Here is a 17,158-nt window from a genome sequence, read left to right on the forward strand (position 1 = left end):
CTGTTCCTCTATCAGTACTACTCTTTTCCTGGCTGGTTTCTTGTCATTCATCCTGTTTCCATTTAACGCTACTGCCTAAAAAGGTCGTCGTCTTCTTTTTTTTCTTTTTTATTTTGAGATGGAGTTTCACTCTTGTCACCCAGGTTGGAGTGCAATGGCGCAATCTTGGCTCACTGCAACCTAGTGATTGCTTTCAGAAAGCAGAATGTAACCAAAAAACAATCATTCTTCTAATTGTGTTGTGTAAAAATAAAGAAAATCTTTTAAAATGAGTAAAACATTTCTCAGTATCCCTTCTATTGCTTAAAAAACTTTGTTGAAATGATATAAGAAAGCACAGAAAGCGCAAAAATTCTGATCCGACTGGGGTGGCTTTGTAAATTATTTTATCAGTCTCTAAATGTCAGAGAGCCCTGGGGAGCAGACGTGGGTCCCTTCTTTCTTGTAGCTCGGTAGTTCTTAACCACCCTCTTTAAAGGCAGCTCTGCCCTGACTGTCTAGTGGAGTGCCCTGCTTATCTCCTTCATAGCATGTCTCACAGTGAGAAATTATGTTTATTTATGTACTTACAGTCTGCCTCCGTCCCCTAGAATACAAATATAAGTTCCTTAGGTAAGGACCCCCCTCAAAAAGGGGCTGTGAAGAAATGAATTTCTCAGTTCCTCTAAGTCTACTTCAATTTGCTCCCTAAAATGTTGGCCTTCCAATGAGGCTTAGGCCCAGAGAAGAGCACAGCTGGGCTTAATCAGGATTAGCACAGAGAACAGAACATGGATATAGAAACAGGAGAGTTAAAGTCTGGAGACACATCAGGGATGTGATGTGGTATAATGAGACTAAAATAAGGTTAGATAAAAGTTCAAGGTTAGAGCAGAGACTGAAGCCATGAGCCACTGAATGATTAAACACCATGTTTTGGAGACTATCTCTAAATGCTCATGTTCCTCAGGCCCTCTTCTCTTTTTCTTCTGTACTTTCTCCACAGGTGATTTTATCTAGGCTCATGGCTTAAAAGAATAATTGTGTATTGGTGTCTTCTCAATGTTTGTCCCCAATCCACATGAGTTCCAGACTTCTACCCAAACATCTATTTGAAATTTTCACTTAGGTGGTGGTGTTAGGGACTGAATTGTGTCTACAGGGCTTCAAAATTCAAATGTTGATGCCCTAAACTCCAATGTGACTGTATTTGGAGATGGGGCCTTTAAGGTGCTAATTAGGGTTAAATGAGGTCATAAGGATGGAGCCCTGATCCAACAGGACTGGTGTCCTTACAAGAAGTAGAAGAGACAAGTGACGTGCATACACAGAGAAAGGGCCATGAGAGGACACAGGGAGAAGGCAGCTGCTGCAACCCAAGGACAAGGGCCTCAGAAGGAACTACCCCCTGTCAGTACCTTCATCCTGGACTTTCAACCTCCTAACTGTAAGAAAAATAAATTTCTGTTGTTTACGCTGCCCAGTCCATGGTATATTGTTATGGCAACATTAGCAGACAAAAACAGGTTTCTTATAGACATTTCACACTTAACATATGAATCACATTCTTGATTCCCATTCCTTCTGAGAGCTGAAGCCAACTGGACTTCCTGAGTCTACTTGGGAGTTGGAAAACTTTTCTGTCTAGCTAGAGGATTGTAAATACACCAATCAGCAGAAGATTGTAAATGTACCAATCAGCACTCTGTAAAAAAGCATTAATCAGCACTGTGTCTAGCTAAAGGATTGTAAATCCACCAATCAGCACTCTAAAAATGCACCAATCAGCGCTCTGTGTCTAGCTAAAGGATTGTAAATGCACCAATCTGCACTCTGTAAAATGGACCAATCAGCTCTCTGTAAAATGGACCAATCAGCAGGACATGGGCGGGGCCAAATAAGGGAATAAAAGCTGTCCACCTGAGCCAGCAGTGGCAACCTGCTTGGGTCCCCTTCCAAGTTGTGGAAGCTTTGTTCTTTCATTCTTCACAATAAATCTTGCTGCTGCCCACTCTTTGGGTCTGCACTACCTTTATGAGCTGTAACACTCACTGTGAAGGTCTGCGGCTTCATTTCTGACGTCAGCAAGACCATGAATCCATCAGGAGGAACAAACAACTCCGGATGCGCCACCTTTAAGAGCTATAACACTCACTGTGAAGGTCTGCGGCTTCATTCCTGAAGTCAGCAAAACCACGAACCGACTGGGAGGAACAAACAACTCTGGATGTGCCACTTTTTAGAGATGTAACACTCACTGCGAAGGTCTGTGGCTTCATTCCTGAAGTCAGCAAGACCACGAACCCACCGGGAGGAAAAAACAACTCCAGACGCGCCACCTTTAAGAGCCGTAACACTCACTGCAAAGGTCTGTGGCTTCATTCCTGACATCAGCGAAACCACAACACCACTGGGAGGAACAAACAACTCTGGACGTGCCACCTTTAAGAGCTGTAACACTCACTGTGAAGCTCTGCGGCTTCATTCCTGAAGTCAGCGAGACCATGAACACACTGGGAGGAAAAATCAACTCTGGACGTGCCCCCTTTAAGAGATGTAACACTCACTGCGAAGGTCTGTGGCTTCACTCCTGAAATCAGTGAGACAGCGAGACCACGAACCCACCAGGAGGAATAAACAACTCCAGACATGTCACCTTTAAGAGCTGTAACATTCACTGCAAAGGTCTGCAGCTTCACTCCTGAAGTGGGCAAGACCACAAACCCACCGGAAGGAAGAAACTCTGGACACACCCATCTTTAAGAACTGTAACACTCACTGCGAGGGTCCGCAGCTTCATTCTTGAAGTCAGCGAGACCAAGAACCCACCAGAAGGAACCAATTCCAGACACATTTTGGCAACCCAGATGGGACATATTTTGGCGACCCAGATGGGACAATCGCCTATTGCCAAGTGTTGAGTACCATTGGATCCCTTTCACTTGGTATTCTGTTCTATTTTTCCTCAGAATTTGGGGGCTACATACCGGGCACCTGTGGGCCAGTTAAAAGTGACTAGCGCGGCTGCCGGACTAAAGACATGGGTGTCAGGCTTTCTGGGAACGGGCTCTCTTCAGAGTTGGGAGCGTTGGTTTGCCTGGAACCAGTTTCCACTTTTCCTGTACTTCTGGGCTGAGCCGAGGGTCGACAGAGAGGAAAGCCATTCAGCTCTGGGGTCCCAACAATAAGTTGGTTGGCCCTGCAGCCATGAGCAGAACTCTCAAAGTCACGTTGCCCAAGCAAGACTCACCCATCTATCCTATCTATCCTGACCCTTGCCTCCTGGGTCCTAATACCTGTCAGACAAACTTTCTCTTGTCTCTCTTCTCCAAGGCTAGTCCTGCTTCTAAAAACCACTCCCTGTCTCTGGTGCTTTTCTAGTTTCTCCTATAAGAATGATTTCTAGTATAAACTTCAGGACTCTGTTCCCTTCTTTAGGTACCCAGGCTCACCAATCAGAAAGACATAATTTTTGCCTAAAGCCTTGTCAGTTTGGGGGAACTATCTGGAATTTTAGGATCCCTTCTCAGACAAGCAGACTAGCAAAAGCTATTTCTGAAGCTATGATATGGGGAGCTTCAGAAATGATATTCTTCCTATTCAAGTGAGGACAAAAGGCATCACTCTTCCAACCCTGGGGATACCTTCCCTCCCTCAGGGTATAACCCTCCACTTCATTTTGGGGGCATAACATCTTTACAGGACAGGGATAAGGTCCCAATACTAACAGGAGAATGCTTAGGACTCTAACAGGTTTTTGAGAATGTGTCGGTGAGTGTAACTATTCCAATCAGCAGGGTCCAGGGACGTCGCAGGTTCTTGGGCAGGGGGAGAAAGGAACAAACCAAAACCATGGCAGTTTTGTCTTTCTGATGGGAAACACTCAGGCATTAACAGGCTCACCCTTGAAATGCATCCTAAGCCATTGGGACCAATTTGACCCACAAACCCTGAAAAAGAGGCAGCTCATTTTTTTTCTGCACTACAGCTTGGCCCCAATATTCTCTCTCTGATGGGGAAAAATGGCCACCTGAGGGAAGTATAAATTACAATACTATCCTGCAGCTTGATCTTCTCTGTAAGAGGGAAGGTAAGTGGAGTGAAATATCTTATGTCCAAGCTTTCTTTTCATTGAAGGAGAATACACAACTATGCAAAGCTTGCAATTTACATCCCACAAGAGGACACCTCAGTTTACTCCCATATCCTAGCCTCCCTATAGCTCCCCTTCTTATTAATGATAAGCCTCCTCTAATCTTCCCTGCCCAGAAGGAAACAAGCAAAGAAATCTCCAAAGGACCACAAAACCCCCTGTGCTATCGGTTATGTCCCCTTCCAGCTGTAGGGGGACGGGAATTTGGCCCAACCTGGGTACATGTCCCCTTCTCTCTCTCTGATTTAAAGAAGATCAAGGCAGATCTGGGGAAGTTTTCAGATGATCCTGATAGGTATATAGATGTCCTACAGAGTCTAGGGCAAGCCTTCAATGTCTCTTGGAGAGATGTCATGCTATTGTTAGATCAAATCCTGGCCTTTAATGAAAATAATGCTAATAGCTGCAGCCTAAGAGTTTGGAGATACCTGGTATCTTCGTCAAGTAAACGACAGAATGACAGCTGAAGAAAGGGACAAATTCCCTACCGGTCAGCACTGTCCCCAGTATGGATCCCCACTGGGACCCCGACTCAAGATCATGGGGACTGGAGTCATAAACATCTGTTGACCTGTGTTCAAGAAGGACTAAGGAGAATTAGGAAAAAGTTCATGAATTATTCAATGATGTCCACTATAACTCAGGGAAAGGAAGAAAATCCTTCTGCCTTCCTCGAGAGGCTATGGGAGGCCTTAAGAAAATATACTCCCCTGTCACCTGACTCACTCGAGGGTCAGTTGATCCTTAAAGATAAGTTGATTATCCAATCAGCTGCAGATATCAGAAGAAAGCTCCAAAAGTGAGCCCTGGGCCCTGAACCAAATCTGGAGGCATTATTAAATGTGGCAACGTTGGTGTTCTATAATCAGGTCCAAGAGGAACAGGTCCAAAGGAAAAGCAAGATCAGAGAAATGCCACAGCCTTAGTCATGGCCCTCAGACAAACAAACCTTGGTGGTTCAGAGATGACAGAAAAGGGAGCAGGACAATCACCCAGTGGGACCTGTTACCAGTGTGGTTTGCAAGGACACCTTAAAAAAGATTGTCCAATGAGAAGCCGCCCCCTCGTCCATGTCTGCTATGCCAAGGCAATCACTGGAAGGTGCACTGCCCCAGAGAACAAAGGTTCTCTGTGCCAGAAGCCCGCAACCAGATGATCCAACAACAGGACTGAGGGTGCCCAGGGCAAGCACCTGCTCATGTCATCACCCTCACTGAGCCCTGGGTACGTTTAACCATTGAGGGCCAGGAAATTGACATCCTCCTGGACACTGGCACAGCTTTCTCAGGGTTAATCTCCTGTCCTGGACAGCTGTCCTCAAGGTCCGTTATCATCCAAGGAATCCTCAGACAGCCTGTAACCAGGTATTTCTCCCACCTCCTCAGTTGTAATTGGGAGACTTTGTTACAGATAGTAAGTATGCTTATCTAATCCTACATGCCCATGCTGCAATATGGAAAGAAAGGGAGTTTCTAACCTCTGGGGGAACCCCCATTAAATACCACAAGGAAATCATGGAGTTATTGCACACAGTGTAAAAACCCAAGGAGGTAGCAGTCTTACACTGCCAAAGCCATCAGAAAGGTGAAGGAGAAAAGGCAGAAGGAAACTGTCAGGCAGATGCCAAGGTCAAAATTGCTGCCAAGAAGAACCTCCCATTAGAAATACCTACAGAAGGACCCTTGGTATGGAGCAACCCCCTCCAAGAGATTAAGCCCCAGTATTCCCCCACTGAAACAGAATGGGGACTTTCACAGGGGCATAGTTTTCTCCCCTCAGGGTGGTTAACGACAGAAGAAGGAAAGGTACTTACACCCAAAGCTAGCCAGTGGAAAATACTTAAAACCCTCCACCAAACTTTTCATATGGGTACTGAAAACACTCATCAAATGGCCAAATCCCTATTTACAGGGCCAAATCTCCTCCGGACCATCCGACAGGTAGTCAAAGCATGTGAGGTGTGCCAAAGGAATAATCCCTTGGTCCATCCTCAGGCACCTTTGGGGGAACAAAGAATAGGTCACTATCCCGGAGAGGACTGGCAGTTAGACTTCCACCCATATGCGTACGTCAAAGGGGTTTCAATAATTGTTGGTCTGTGTTGATACCTTTACAAATTGGATAGAAGCTTTCCCCTGCAAGACAGAGAAGGCTCAGGAAGTGATTAAAGTCCTAATTTATGAAATAATTCCTAGATTTGGGCTTCCCCAAAGCTTACAGAGCGACAATGGTCCAGCTTCTAAAGCCACGATAACTCAGGGAATTTCCAGGGCACTAGGGATACAATATCACCTTCACTGTGCCTGGAGGCCACAATCCTCAGGCAAGGTCGAGAAGGCAAATGAAACACTCAAGAGGCACTTAAGGAAACTAACACAAGAAACTCCTCTCCCATGGCTTACTCTTTTGCCCATGGCATTGTTGAGAATCCAAAATTCTCCTCACAAAATGGGGCTCAGTCCATATGAAATGCTGTATGGACGACCTTTCCTAACAAATGACCTGCTACTGGATCAGGAAAAGGCCAACTTGGTCAAAGATGTAACTTCTTTGGCAAAGTATCAACGAAACCTTAAAAATCTACCTGAATGATGTCACAGAGAAAAGGGAACAAAGTTGTTTCAACCAGGAGCTCTAGTGTTGGTTAAATCTCTCCCCTCTACCTCCCGATCTATGGATTCTTTGTGGTAAGGACCATACTCGGTAATCCTCTCTACTCCCACTGCAATTAAGGTGGCAGGAGTGGAATCTTGGGTTCACCACACCCCAGTTAAATTTTGGATACCCCTGAGAAACCTGCAGGACCATCAGCTCAGGAGTCCCAAGATCAGCCAGACCAGCCTCGATACACCTGCAAACCACTAGAGGACTTGCATCTCCTATTTCGGAAGGAAACATCCCAGACTAAAAAGGCTCCTATCACTGATCCTGAGGAAGAAAAACCCCTTCCTCCTTAAAAAAGATAAGTGAAAATCTACATAATCTTTAACACCTCTCCTTGTCCCTTTAATGGAATCCTTTTACTATTTCATCATATTATTAAGCAGCATACTAACCATACTCTTTGCCATAGGACTACATACCGTAGCCAAATGAGTTCAACTAACAACTTCTACCAAGGACCCCTGGATCGACCTGCTGGCCCTTTCACTGGCCTAAAGAGTTCCCCTCTGGAGGACACTACAACTGCAGGGCCCCTACTTTGCCCCTATCCAGCAGGAAGTAGCTAGAGCCGTCATCGCCCAATTCCCAGCAGCATTTGGGGTGCCCTGTTTGGAGGGGGGATTGAGAGGTGAAGCCAGCTGGACTTCCTGGGTCGAGTGGGGACTTGGAGAACTTTTCTGTTAGCTCCAGGATTGTAAATGCACCAATCAGCACTCTAAAAACGTACCACTCAATGCTCTGTGTCTAGCTAAAGGACTGTAAATGCAGTGATCAGCACTCTAAAAACACATCAGTGCTCTGTGTCTAGCTAAAGGATTGTAAATGCACGAATCAGCACTCTGTAAAAATGCACCAATCAGTGCTCTGTGTCTAGCTAAGGGACTGTAAACGCACCAATCAGCACTCTGTTAAATGGACCAATCAGCACTCTGTAAAATGGACCAATCAGCAGGACATGGGCAGGGCCAAATAAGGGAATAAAAGCTGTCCACCTGAGCCAGCAACAGCAACCGCTCAGGTCCCCTTCCAAGCTGTGGAAGCTTTGTTCTTTCATTCTTCACAATAAATCTTGCTGCTGCTCACTCTTTGGGTCCACACTACCTTTATGAGCTGTAACACTCACTGCAGAGGTCTGCAGCTTCATTCCTGAAGTTAGCGAGACCACGAACCCACTGGGACAAACAAACAACTCTGGACGCGCCACCTTTAAGAGCTGTAACACTCTTTGAGAAGGTCTGCAACTTCACTCCTGAAGTCAACAAGACCACGAACCCACCAGGAGGAACAGATAACTCTGGACGCGCCACCTTTAAGAGCTCTAACACTCACTGCGAAGGTCTGTGGCTTCACTCCTTCAGTCAGCAAGACTGAGAACCCACCGGAAGGAAGAAACTCTGGACACATCTGAAGGAACAAACTCCAGACACACCATCTTTAAGAACTGTAACATTCACCGCAAGGGTCCATGGCTTCATTCTTGAAGTCAGCGAGACCAAGAACCCACCAGAAGGAACCAATTCTGGACACACTTCAACTTCAGCACACTCCGTCTGGATAAAGGCTACTACCATAGAGCCAGGGTCTCTAGCCAGACCTAAATAGTTATCCTTGATTCCTCTTTCTCCTCCTCCCTCTGGCTGTCCTTCCCCAGGCAACCTTACAAGTCTGTTGATTCAAACGCTGAAATACATTTTGAATCTATTCCTTTCTCACCTGCTTTGGTGCTATCACTTTAGGCCAACCCACCACCACTTCCCACTTAAATCACCACAAACTACTCCTAACTCATCTCTTTTCACTTACTGCACTCCTTTCTCTATGCTGGAGCAGAACTGAGTTTTTCAGAACAGAAACCTAGAAAGCCACTCTTTGCTTAAAACTGTCGCTTCAATAACTTTTCCCTGAACTCAGAAAGCAATTCAAACTCTTTAATCTGGTCTACAAAGCTTAACTGACCTGGCCTCAGCCTCCTTCTCGCACTTTCTTTCCACTCTCTAGACCCACTGAAACCTTGTATATACCTTTCCATCTTCCTGGAACGTTCATTTCTCAGCTACATGCCTAGCTCTTTCTGTTCCTTGTAAGTCCTAGCTTAAAGAAACGTTTTCAGAGAAGCCTGTCTTCAAGTCAGCAGCTTTTTGCACTGTTCTCTATTACCAGGTTGTTTTTTCCTTTGGTAGAACATTTTGAAACTTGCAGTTTTTTTAAATTTAATTTTATTTGCCTGTTCACTTGTTTGTATTTGCTGTCTCCTAACTTTGGGAGAGGAAGCAAGACAGTCTCTAATCTTGTTTATCGCTGTGCCCCTAGTACTTGACACACTGAGACTCAATACATTATTGTTACTTAAAATACAATTTAGTTTTATATATAAATATACAAAAGGTATAAAAAGGAGAATCAAGACTAAACAGATATTTACCTCATGCTCATTTAAATGGGAAAAATGAAATATTCTTTAAAATGCTTAATTGCACATGTAGTTCCACAGTATTTTTTCTTAAAGCTTGGCAAACAAAAACAAAATATAGAATGCTGAAGTACAATTTATAAATAAAAATGTTAAGAAAGAAAACAGAAGCCATAACCTGGGACTTATATTTTCCTAGTAATGATTAGGTACTCTTTTTTCCTAAAATTAAAAATGAATAGATTGAGCAGACCAATTAATAATAAATATATAACTAGTTGAATAAGGTAATATCTCATTGATGTTTATAGCAGGTTAAAAGCTTAAAATTGCATCTACCCACATATCTATAAATTTAAGTACAATTACAACAAAATTTTACCAGAATCCGTGCATCCTGCAATTGTTGACACTGCACGTGAAGAATAAATGGTTCAAATTTCAAAGTGGCATCACCATTTGCTTTCTTCAGAGCCACAATCTAAATAAAGGAAAAGTGGTATCAGACACAAGCCTATGGCTTGTCCTTTGATTACCCTTTACCCCATACATAACTTCAATTTCTCTTAGAAATTTTCAGAATCACTCAGCGTATTTTTTTTCTGCAGTAACTTTTCCCTCTGCTTTCTTGGTTCTTTTTCACCCAAAATTTGCTTATTTTCTTAAAATTTCTAGTTCTCCCATAAATCTTCTATACCATTCTTTCCATCTATTAGTGTACTTTGAAGAAGTAAACTATTACTTTATTTAATTCTGTAACAGATCTTTCATTAAGGAATGGAGTATAAAAACTGTATTAGGATTGTTTAAATTTTTTGTTAGATTGAGATACAGAGAAATGTAATGTAAGAGAAGGGTCCAAACAAAGCCTAACTGCCACCCATGTTCCCAAGAAGCATTCTGTACCAAGCACCAGTGCTTACCAGCTGCACTATTAAGCTCACAAATAGCCGTGCATGCAAAGAGCTCAGTGCACAGCCAGCAAGTTCCTGTTCCCTCTGTAATAGGCACACATACAATTCCCTTGGAACTGCTTAGCTACATGAGAACAAATGGCTCCTGAGCATGTTCCTAGCTTTCTGTATTTCAGACCCTATGGGGCAGTGGTCAGGGTCTGGGGGCTACTGCAGCACAAAGTGGGGTACATGCCATCACTCTGCCCTGATCAGCTGTGGAACCCATCTGCTAGCCATGGGGACTGACACATTGAAGGGCTAGATCTTGTGTACTCTCTTTCCTCCTGCTGTAAGCAAATGTTACAACACTTGACCCTAGCATGCATGTTTGTTGTTGTTAGTGACCTTAAGTCATGTACTAGTCTCTTCCCTAGGTAGCACTTGCCTGCCTTTTAACTTTGGCTGCACCGATGTTACAGTGCATCCGGCGGCATAGTCTGACCACCTAGTGAAACATGTAATATTGTGTCTGAGCTATAATTTATACAAGACAGTTATTATTTCTGTCTGCCCAGTATCCCTGGGCAACATCGTCCGTCCTTCACGCCATTTGATTTCTGGTAGGGCTGTCAATCATTACCCTGTCACACATCACTCTCCCTATCACAGTATCAGAGGTGCCAAGTGCTTGCTTATGTCTGATCAAGGATATTATTATAGTCCACTAGCAAAATTAATTGACCTAAGAGAGAGAGCACCTAATGTAAGCAGGACAACTCTGAGTCCTTCTCTAGGATGAATACATGAATTGCAGGAAAAGGAATTCTTTTTCTACTGGTGTTGCTGGCAGCTACCATTTCTGCAACAAAGATTATCTGCAGCAGAAGAGAATAAAGGCACACTGCAAAGAGAACCACTGCCCAAAGATGGAGATGAAGTGGGTACTCAGAAGATAAGATTTGAACATCTGAATCAGCAATACTTGATTCAAGCTCTATCCGTCCTTTCCAGTTAAATAATCTTTTTTGCTTAAAACAGAATTGGATTTGTAAATTCACTGGGAATAAAAAGTGCCTGGCTGATAAAAACTTATGAATTCATCTAAACTCTTTATCTTAGAGAACTCAATAACCCAGCAGAGATATGAAGATTTTCAAAAAGCAGTGCAGGTAAGTCATGTATAATTTATTTATATCAGTAAAGCTGGTAACACAGAGATAGTGCTAATCCCCTTCTCTTTCTACAGTTTGTTCTAGGTTACAGGGTTATCAAATAGCAGAATTAAAATTCAAAATTTGGATCCAATAGGTGTCCAATATCTATGAACTTTCTGCTATGTCCAAAAGGATGTGTTGAGTAGCAGTAAGTAATGCTTCCATACTTTTATCTCCTACAACCCAAAAAAAGTCATTGTAATGAAAGCTCTCTAGGTTTCATAATCTTCAGCCATTATAATTCTGCATATAAATTACTTTGAATTTTCTATTCTTGTCATATGTATTTAAAGTACCTGAATTTAAAAGTTTATTTCCAAAACTTACCACATCATCTTTTTCACAAGGTTTGTGTGTAACTAGTAGCCAGCCACAGTTTTGTTTCTGAACCTCAAAACCATTTATACCCTAAAATAAAAAGTAACATAATTTGTTAATCATACAATATTTTACAAAAATAATAAGCATAATGTATAGCATGTTGTAGGCTTTCTTAAACTAATAATCCCAAGTTAGGATTTTAAGTATTAATAAAAACAATTCGGTATTTTTTGGGTAATGTTAACCCAGAATAAGAATGAGCCCAAATAACCTGAGGTAGAAAATTATTTGAAAGGTAAAACTACTTGATAAACATCTTCTGAAATACGGTCATGATTTTGCAACAAGAAAAGGGATTAGTACAAGGGATAATACTAGCAGCACCTGAGTTGTACTCTATTTGGCTAGCGAAGTATTTAAAAAATGAAAAAAAAAAAAAAAAAAAGTATTTTAATTCCTTTTGTAGGACAGCACTGTCCTAATTCCACACAAGACCTACTATCCTTAATTGTACCTATGCCATTTACACATTTATAATACTTTCTTAGTTTCTAGAGGCATAAATTCGTGACCTCTGAATTAGACTGCATATGTAGTCCTGAAGGATGGGGCTAAGACTGAAAGGTCAAAATTTCAAGAAGGCAAACATTTTAATATTAACTTAAATTGGACAAATGCTTATTTGCAAAATTCTATTAGGTACTTTGGGTATACATAGAACCTACCCCTCAAGGACACTGGAAAGAGGATGCAGGAAACCACATGAACAGAAATCACTATACTCAAAGTAACTATAATTCATACGATGGATCCACAAGAGACTCTGCTGTCTGGCCTTGGAACGGGGAATTGCTATGCATGTCCTAAGTAAATATTCTGACTTCATTGTATGACTTCGGTGATGATGACTTATGTATCTGATGTTGTGCTGGCTACTCTAAATCTTAGAGCCAAATATATGGCCCACTTCTAGCCACTTCACAGAATCTAATGGTAGGATTGGAAACTAATGCCATCACTGGCTTCATCTTATCTATATTTTCTTTATTCAGATTTTCCCACTTTTTATTTTTTTGTGTGTGTTGCCTGTTTGTAAGTTGCCCAAAATCCTTACTGAAATAAGGCAGATTTTAAAATAAACTATAATACAAGGTGTAAGATAAGAAATAAAAGTCTAACCAGTTCAGAAGCAGTCATTATTCCCAAGTAGGTAGTATGGGTTTGTGAGTGTGTTCAAGTGGGAGAGTGGAGTTTTTGGAATCATGCCTCAGATATGCAGAGATGGGAAAACATTTCAGGAAAAAAAAAAAAAAAAACAACACCCAAAAACGTGAGCAAAAGCAAACAAATGCAAGATGAAAAAGAACAGTTCAGTTTCAGCAACTAGCTAAAGATGAAGGAAAGCAATGAAAAAAAAAGGTTGAAAGGTATACTAGAGTAAGCATTTGGATATTCCGATGTAGAAAAATGTGTAATAAAATACAACATAGGTGAGAGATAAGCAGAGTTGTGATTTGTCAAACATGGTTTGGAGAAGAGCAGTTAAGTGGCTTGTTAGAGAATCATTGCAAAAGTCAAGGTGAGATAGAGTTGTGGAAATGGGGCAAGTGAGAGTGTGTGGCAAGAATGCCATTGCTCTGGAGGTAATGGAAGTGATTTAAAAATGAACAGGCCCTGCTAACTTGAGAGATGAGCAAATAAATGATCAGTCAATAATGGACCTAAAGAATGAGCCTAATAACGTGCTGTCTTCCATGCTGTTAACCTAATATTACAAATAAAATCAGTACATAGCCAACTTTTACAGTGCATGGGCCAGGCACAATGCCAAATATTTCAAATAAATTATCCTATTTTCTCCACACAAAATCCCTATAAAGCAGATACTTTTCATTATCCTCAGTTCATAGAACAGGAAGGGCAGAGTTGAGATAACTTTCCTAAGGTCACATTAAAGAGAAGACCACCCCTCATACCATCTTATGCCCAATTTCTGCCTCCAAAGAAAGAAGTAAAAACTAAAAGGCAGAAATGAAATCCACGGCAGACAGCCCGGTGCCACGCCCTGGGCCTGGTAGTTAAAGATCGACCCCTGACCTAATAGGTTCTGTTATCTATAGATTACAGACATTGTATAGAAATGCACTGTGAAAATCCCTATCTTGTTTTGTTTTGATCTAATTACCAGTGAATGCAGCCCCAGTCACATACCCCTTGCTTGCTCAATCAATCACGACCCTCTCACATGCACCCCCTTAGAGTTGTGAGCCCTTAAAAGGGACAGGAATTGCTCACTCAGGGAGCTTGGTTCTTGAGACAGGAGTCTTGCCGATGCCCCTGGTCGAATAAACCCCTTCCTTAACTTGGTGTCTGAGGAGTGTTGTTTGCGGCGCGTCCTGCTACATTTCTTGGTTCCCTAACCAGGAAGTGAGATGATTGGTGGACGGTTGAGGCAGCTCCTTAGGTGGGTTAAGCCTGCCCTGTGGAACATCCCTGAGTGGGACCCCAAGCAGCCGGAGCGACCCGGATCCTGAGAGCACTCCCGGGTAGGTATTTGCCCCGGTGGGGTGCCTCGCCAGAGCAGTGTGTGGCAGGCCCCTGTGGAGGATCAAAGCAGTGGCTGAATACCTGGAAGGAACGGGCACTTGGAGTCTGGACATCTAAAACTTGGTAAGACTAGTCTTTGAAACTTGCCAACTCTGAGTGGAAGCGTGGCCTGATCACCCATGGTGTGCCTTTATCAGCACTTTGGTTTTGGTTTTGACTTGGTTTGAACTGCTTGACAGGATTGGTCTTGGGAACTTGCCTACTCCATTTGAGTGGAAGCGTGGCCTGATCACCCATGGTGTGCCTTTATCAGCACTTTGGTTTTGGTTTTGACTTGGTTTGAATTGCTTGACAGGATTGGTTTTGGGAACTTGCCTACTCCATTGGAGTGGAAGTGTGGCCTGATCACCCACGGTGTGCCTGTACCAGCACTTTTGTTTTTATTTTTGACTTGACTTGGCTTGCTTGATACTTTGGTTTTGGTTTTGACCTGGCTTGGATTTCTGGATACTCTGATTTTGGTTTTGATTTTGGTTTTGCGCAAACTGCAAAAGTGTGCGTGTGCCCTTTTTACTCGTTCTCTGTTTTGTGGTGTGCGTGTGGTGTGAGTGTGGTGTTTTGTCTTGAAGAAGCGTAGGTCAGGCACAAATAAGTCCACCCTACTAGGAACCATGTTGAAAATTTTGAAAAAAACATTTAAAGGAGACTATGGAGTACTATGACACCAGGAAAACTTAAAACTTTGTGTAAGATAGACTGGCCAGCATTAGAGGTAGGTTGGCCATTAGAAGGAAGCCTGGGCTGGGCACAGTGGCTCACGCCTGTAATCCCAGTACTTTGGGAGGTCAAGGTGGGTGGATCACGAGGTCAGGAGATCGAGACTATCCCGGCTAACACGGTGAAACCCCGTTTCTATTAAAAATTCAAAAAAATTAGCCACGTGCAATGGCGGGCACCTGTGGTCCCAGCTACTCGGGAGGTTGAGGCAGAAGAATGGCATGAACCCAGGAGGTGGAGCTTGCAGCGAGCCGAGATCGCACCACTGCCCTCCAGCCTGGGCAACAGAGAGAGACTCTGTCTCAAAAAGAAAAAAAAAAAAAAAAAAAAAAAGAAGGAAGCCTGGACAGGTCCCTTGTTTCAAAGATATGGCACAAGGTAACCTGTAAGCCAAGGAACCCAGACCAATTACTGTACTTAGACACTTGGTTACAGCTGGTTTTAGACCCCCTGCCCCAAACACACAGTGGTTTAGAGAACAGCAGCATAAGCAGCTGGCAGAGGCAAGGAAAGATCAGCAGAGAGAAAGAAAGGAAAGACGTAGAGAGGAAAAGAGGCAAAGAGAGAGAGGAAGAGATAGACAAAGAGGGAGTCGAGGAGAGAGAGAAAGAATGAGAATGGCAGAGAGAGAATGGCAGAGACAGAGAAGAGATGGAGGCAAAAGGAAAGTCAAAGAGAGAGAACAAAGTCAAAGAGAGAAAGAACGAGAGATATACAAGTAGTTAAAAAAAAAAGAAGTGTACCTTATTCCTTTGGAAGTCAAGGTAAATTTAAAACCTATAATTAATAATTGAAGGTATTCTCTGTAACCCTATAACCCTCCAATACCACTTTGTTGTCAGTGTAAACAAGGGCATATCCCGAAAGCACTGAGGCTTTCCTATCAAAAATCCTTAACCCAGTAACCCATGGATGGCCCAAATGCATTCAATCTGTAGCAGCAACTGTTTTGCTAACAAAAGAAAAAGAAACCAAGGGGGGGGGGAGGGGATTTATATAAAAAGAATGTTATATAGTAAATTCTTGTCCTGAAATAAATTAACTGGTTGTTTAAAGAAAGAAATGTTTGTAATAAGTCAGAAAGTTAAGGCATGTCAAAAAATTGCCTGTAAAAGTCATGAAAGAAAAAAAGGTTATTAAAAAAAGTTATAAAAAAGAATTTATGCAAAAAATGTTGTATAATTTAAATGTAACTAAGCCTTCTGAATGTAAAACTATGGGGGAATAAAACAGTTTATGTGCAAGGTGTGTAAGAAAAATAAAATATACCTTTGGTAAAAGGATTATAAGGTGGCATAAGAATGTACATTTTTACCTACATTAAAAACTTTTAAAAAAATTATTGTTTTGAAGGTTTAAGCAAGTTTTAAAACATTAATTGTAAAGAAAATTCTGTGTGTAAACATATTAAAGTTAAAGAAGTATCATCCAGTTTTTCTGTGAACTGGACATTAAAGTAAAAGCATAACACATTTTTCTTAAAGCACCAACCTTCTCTTTAGCAAATATTATAAAAGGTTAAAAAGAGTCTACAAAATCTTACCTTATGGTCAAACATTAAAAATTAGATAAATATGTCTACAAGGTTTTATTACAATTATGTTTAACATTAACAACCCACTAATATAAAGATAAAATTTAGCTTATCTCGTATAAAAATCATATGAGAAGCACTGTTAAATGTAAAATGGTATTTGGCTTTCTTTGGTTTAAAAACTAATAAAAATAGGTGCTAAAGGAAATTTCTCAGTAGGCATTAAGGACTATGAAGTCCACTGCCAAGGTCCCCACATTTGAAACAAAAGGTCAATTTCTTAAACATTATATACTTAGTTTATCTTCCACTTTCCTTTGTCTCAAAAAACAAAACAAAACAAAACAAAAAAACACTAAAAGTCTTTTAGCACATGTACCACCCCTAGAATTTCTGGTAAACCAGCACCAGCCTGAAGATCACGTTCTCATCTAAAGGTGGAAAGAAGAAAAACTTGAACCAGCCTGGGAAGGACCCTACCTTGTGCTGTTAACCACCAAGACTGCTGTTCATACAGCAAAAAAATAGACTCATCACACCCAAGTCAAGAAAGCACCACCCCCTCCAGAGTCGTCGGCCATAGTCCCAGGGGAAAACCCTACCACATTAAAGCTAAGAAAAATTTAACTCTTTTCGTCTATTCTATTACTCTTTATTCTTTCC

The 17,158-nt window shown here is 41.9% G+C and overlaps 1 protein-coding gene across 5 annotated transcripts in view; it reads right to left on the reverse strand.

Annotated features, from left to right (window-relative positions):
* LOC105482653 (tRNA-yW synthesizing protein 3 homolog) overlaps window positions 1-17,158 on the reverse strand; it is a 67,036-nt gene that overhangs the window by 43,975 nt on the left and 5,903 nt on the right. For 4 of the 5 annotated variants that reach the window (XR_987746.3, XM_011742864.2, XM_011742867.3 and 1 more), the window contains exons 2-3: window positions 11,644-11,724; window positions 9,589-9,687 (exon numbers count right to left, since the gene is read on the reverse strand). Coding sequence is in view for 4 of the 5 variants with exons in the window: in XM_011742864.2 (XP_011741166.2) it covers window positions 9,589-9,687; window positions 11,644-11,724 (180 nt within the window). In the remaining variant the exon portion in view is untranslated. The remainder of the gene's footprint in view (window positions 1-9,588; window positions 9,688-11,643; window positions 11,725-17,158) is intronic. The other variant, XM_011742866.3, reaches the window with a different exon arrangement.

The sequence above is a fragment of the Macaca nemestrina genome, chromosome 1 (genome assembly GCF_043159975.1).
Source record: "Macaca nemestrina isolate mMacNem1 chromosome 1, mMacNem.hap1, whole genome shotgun sequence".
Taxonomy (NCBI): Eukaryota; Metazoa; Chordata; class Mammalia; order Primates; family Cercopithecidae; genus Macaca; species Macaca nemestrina.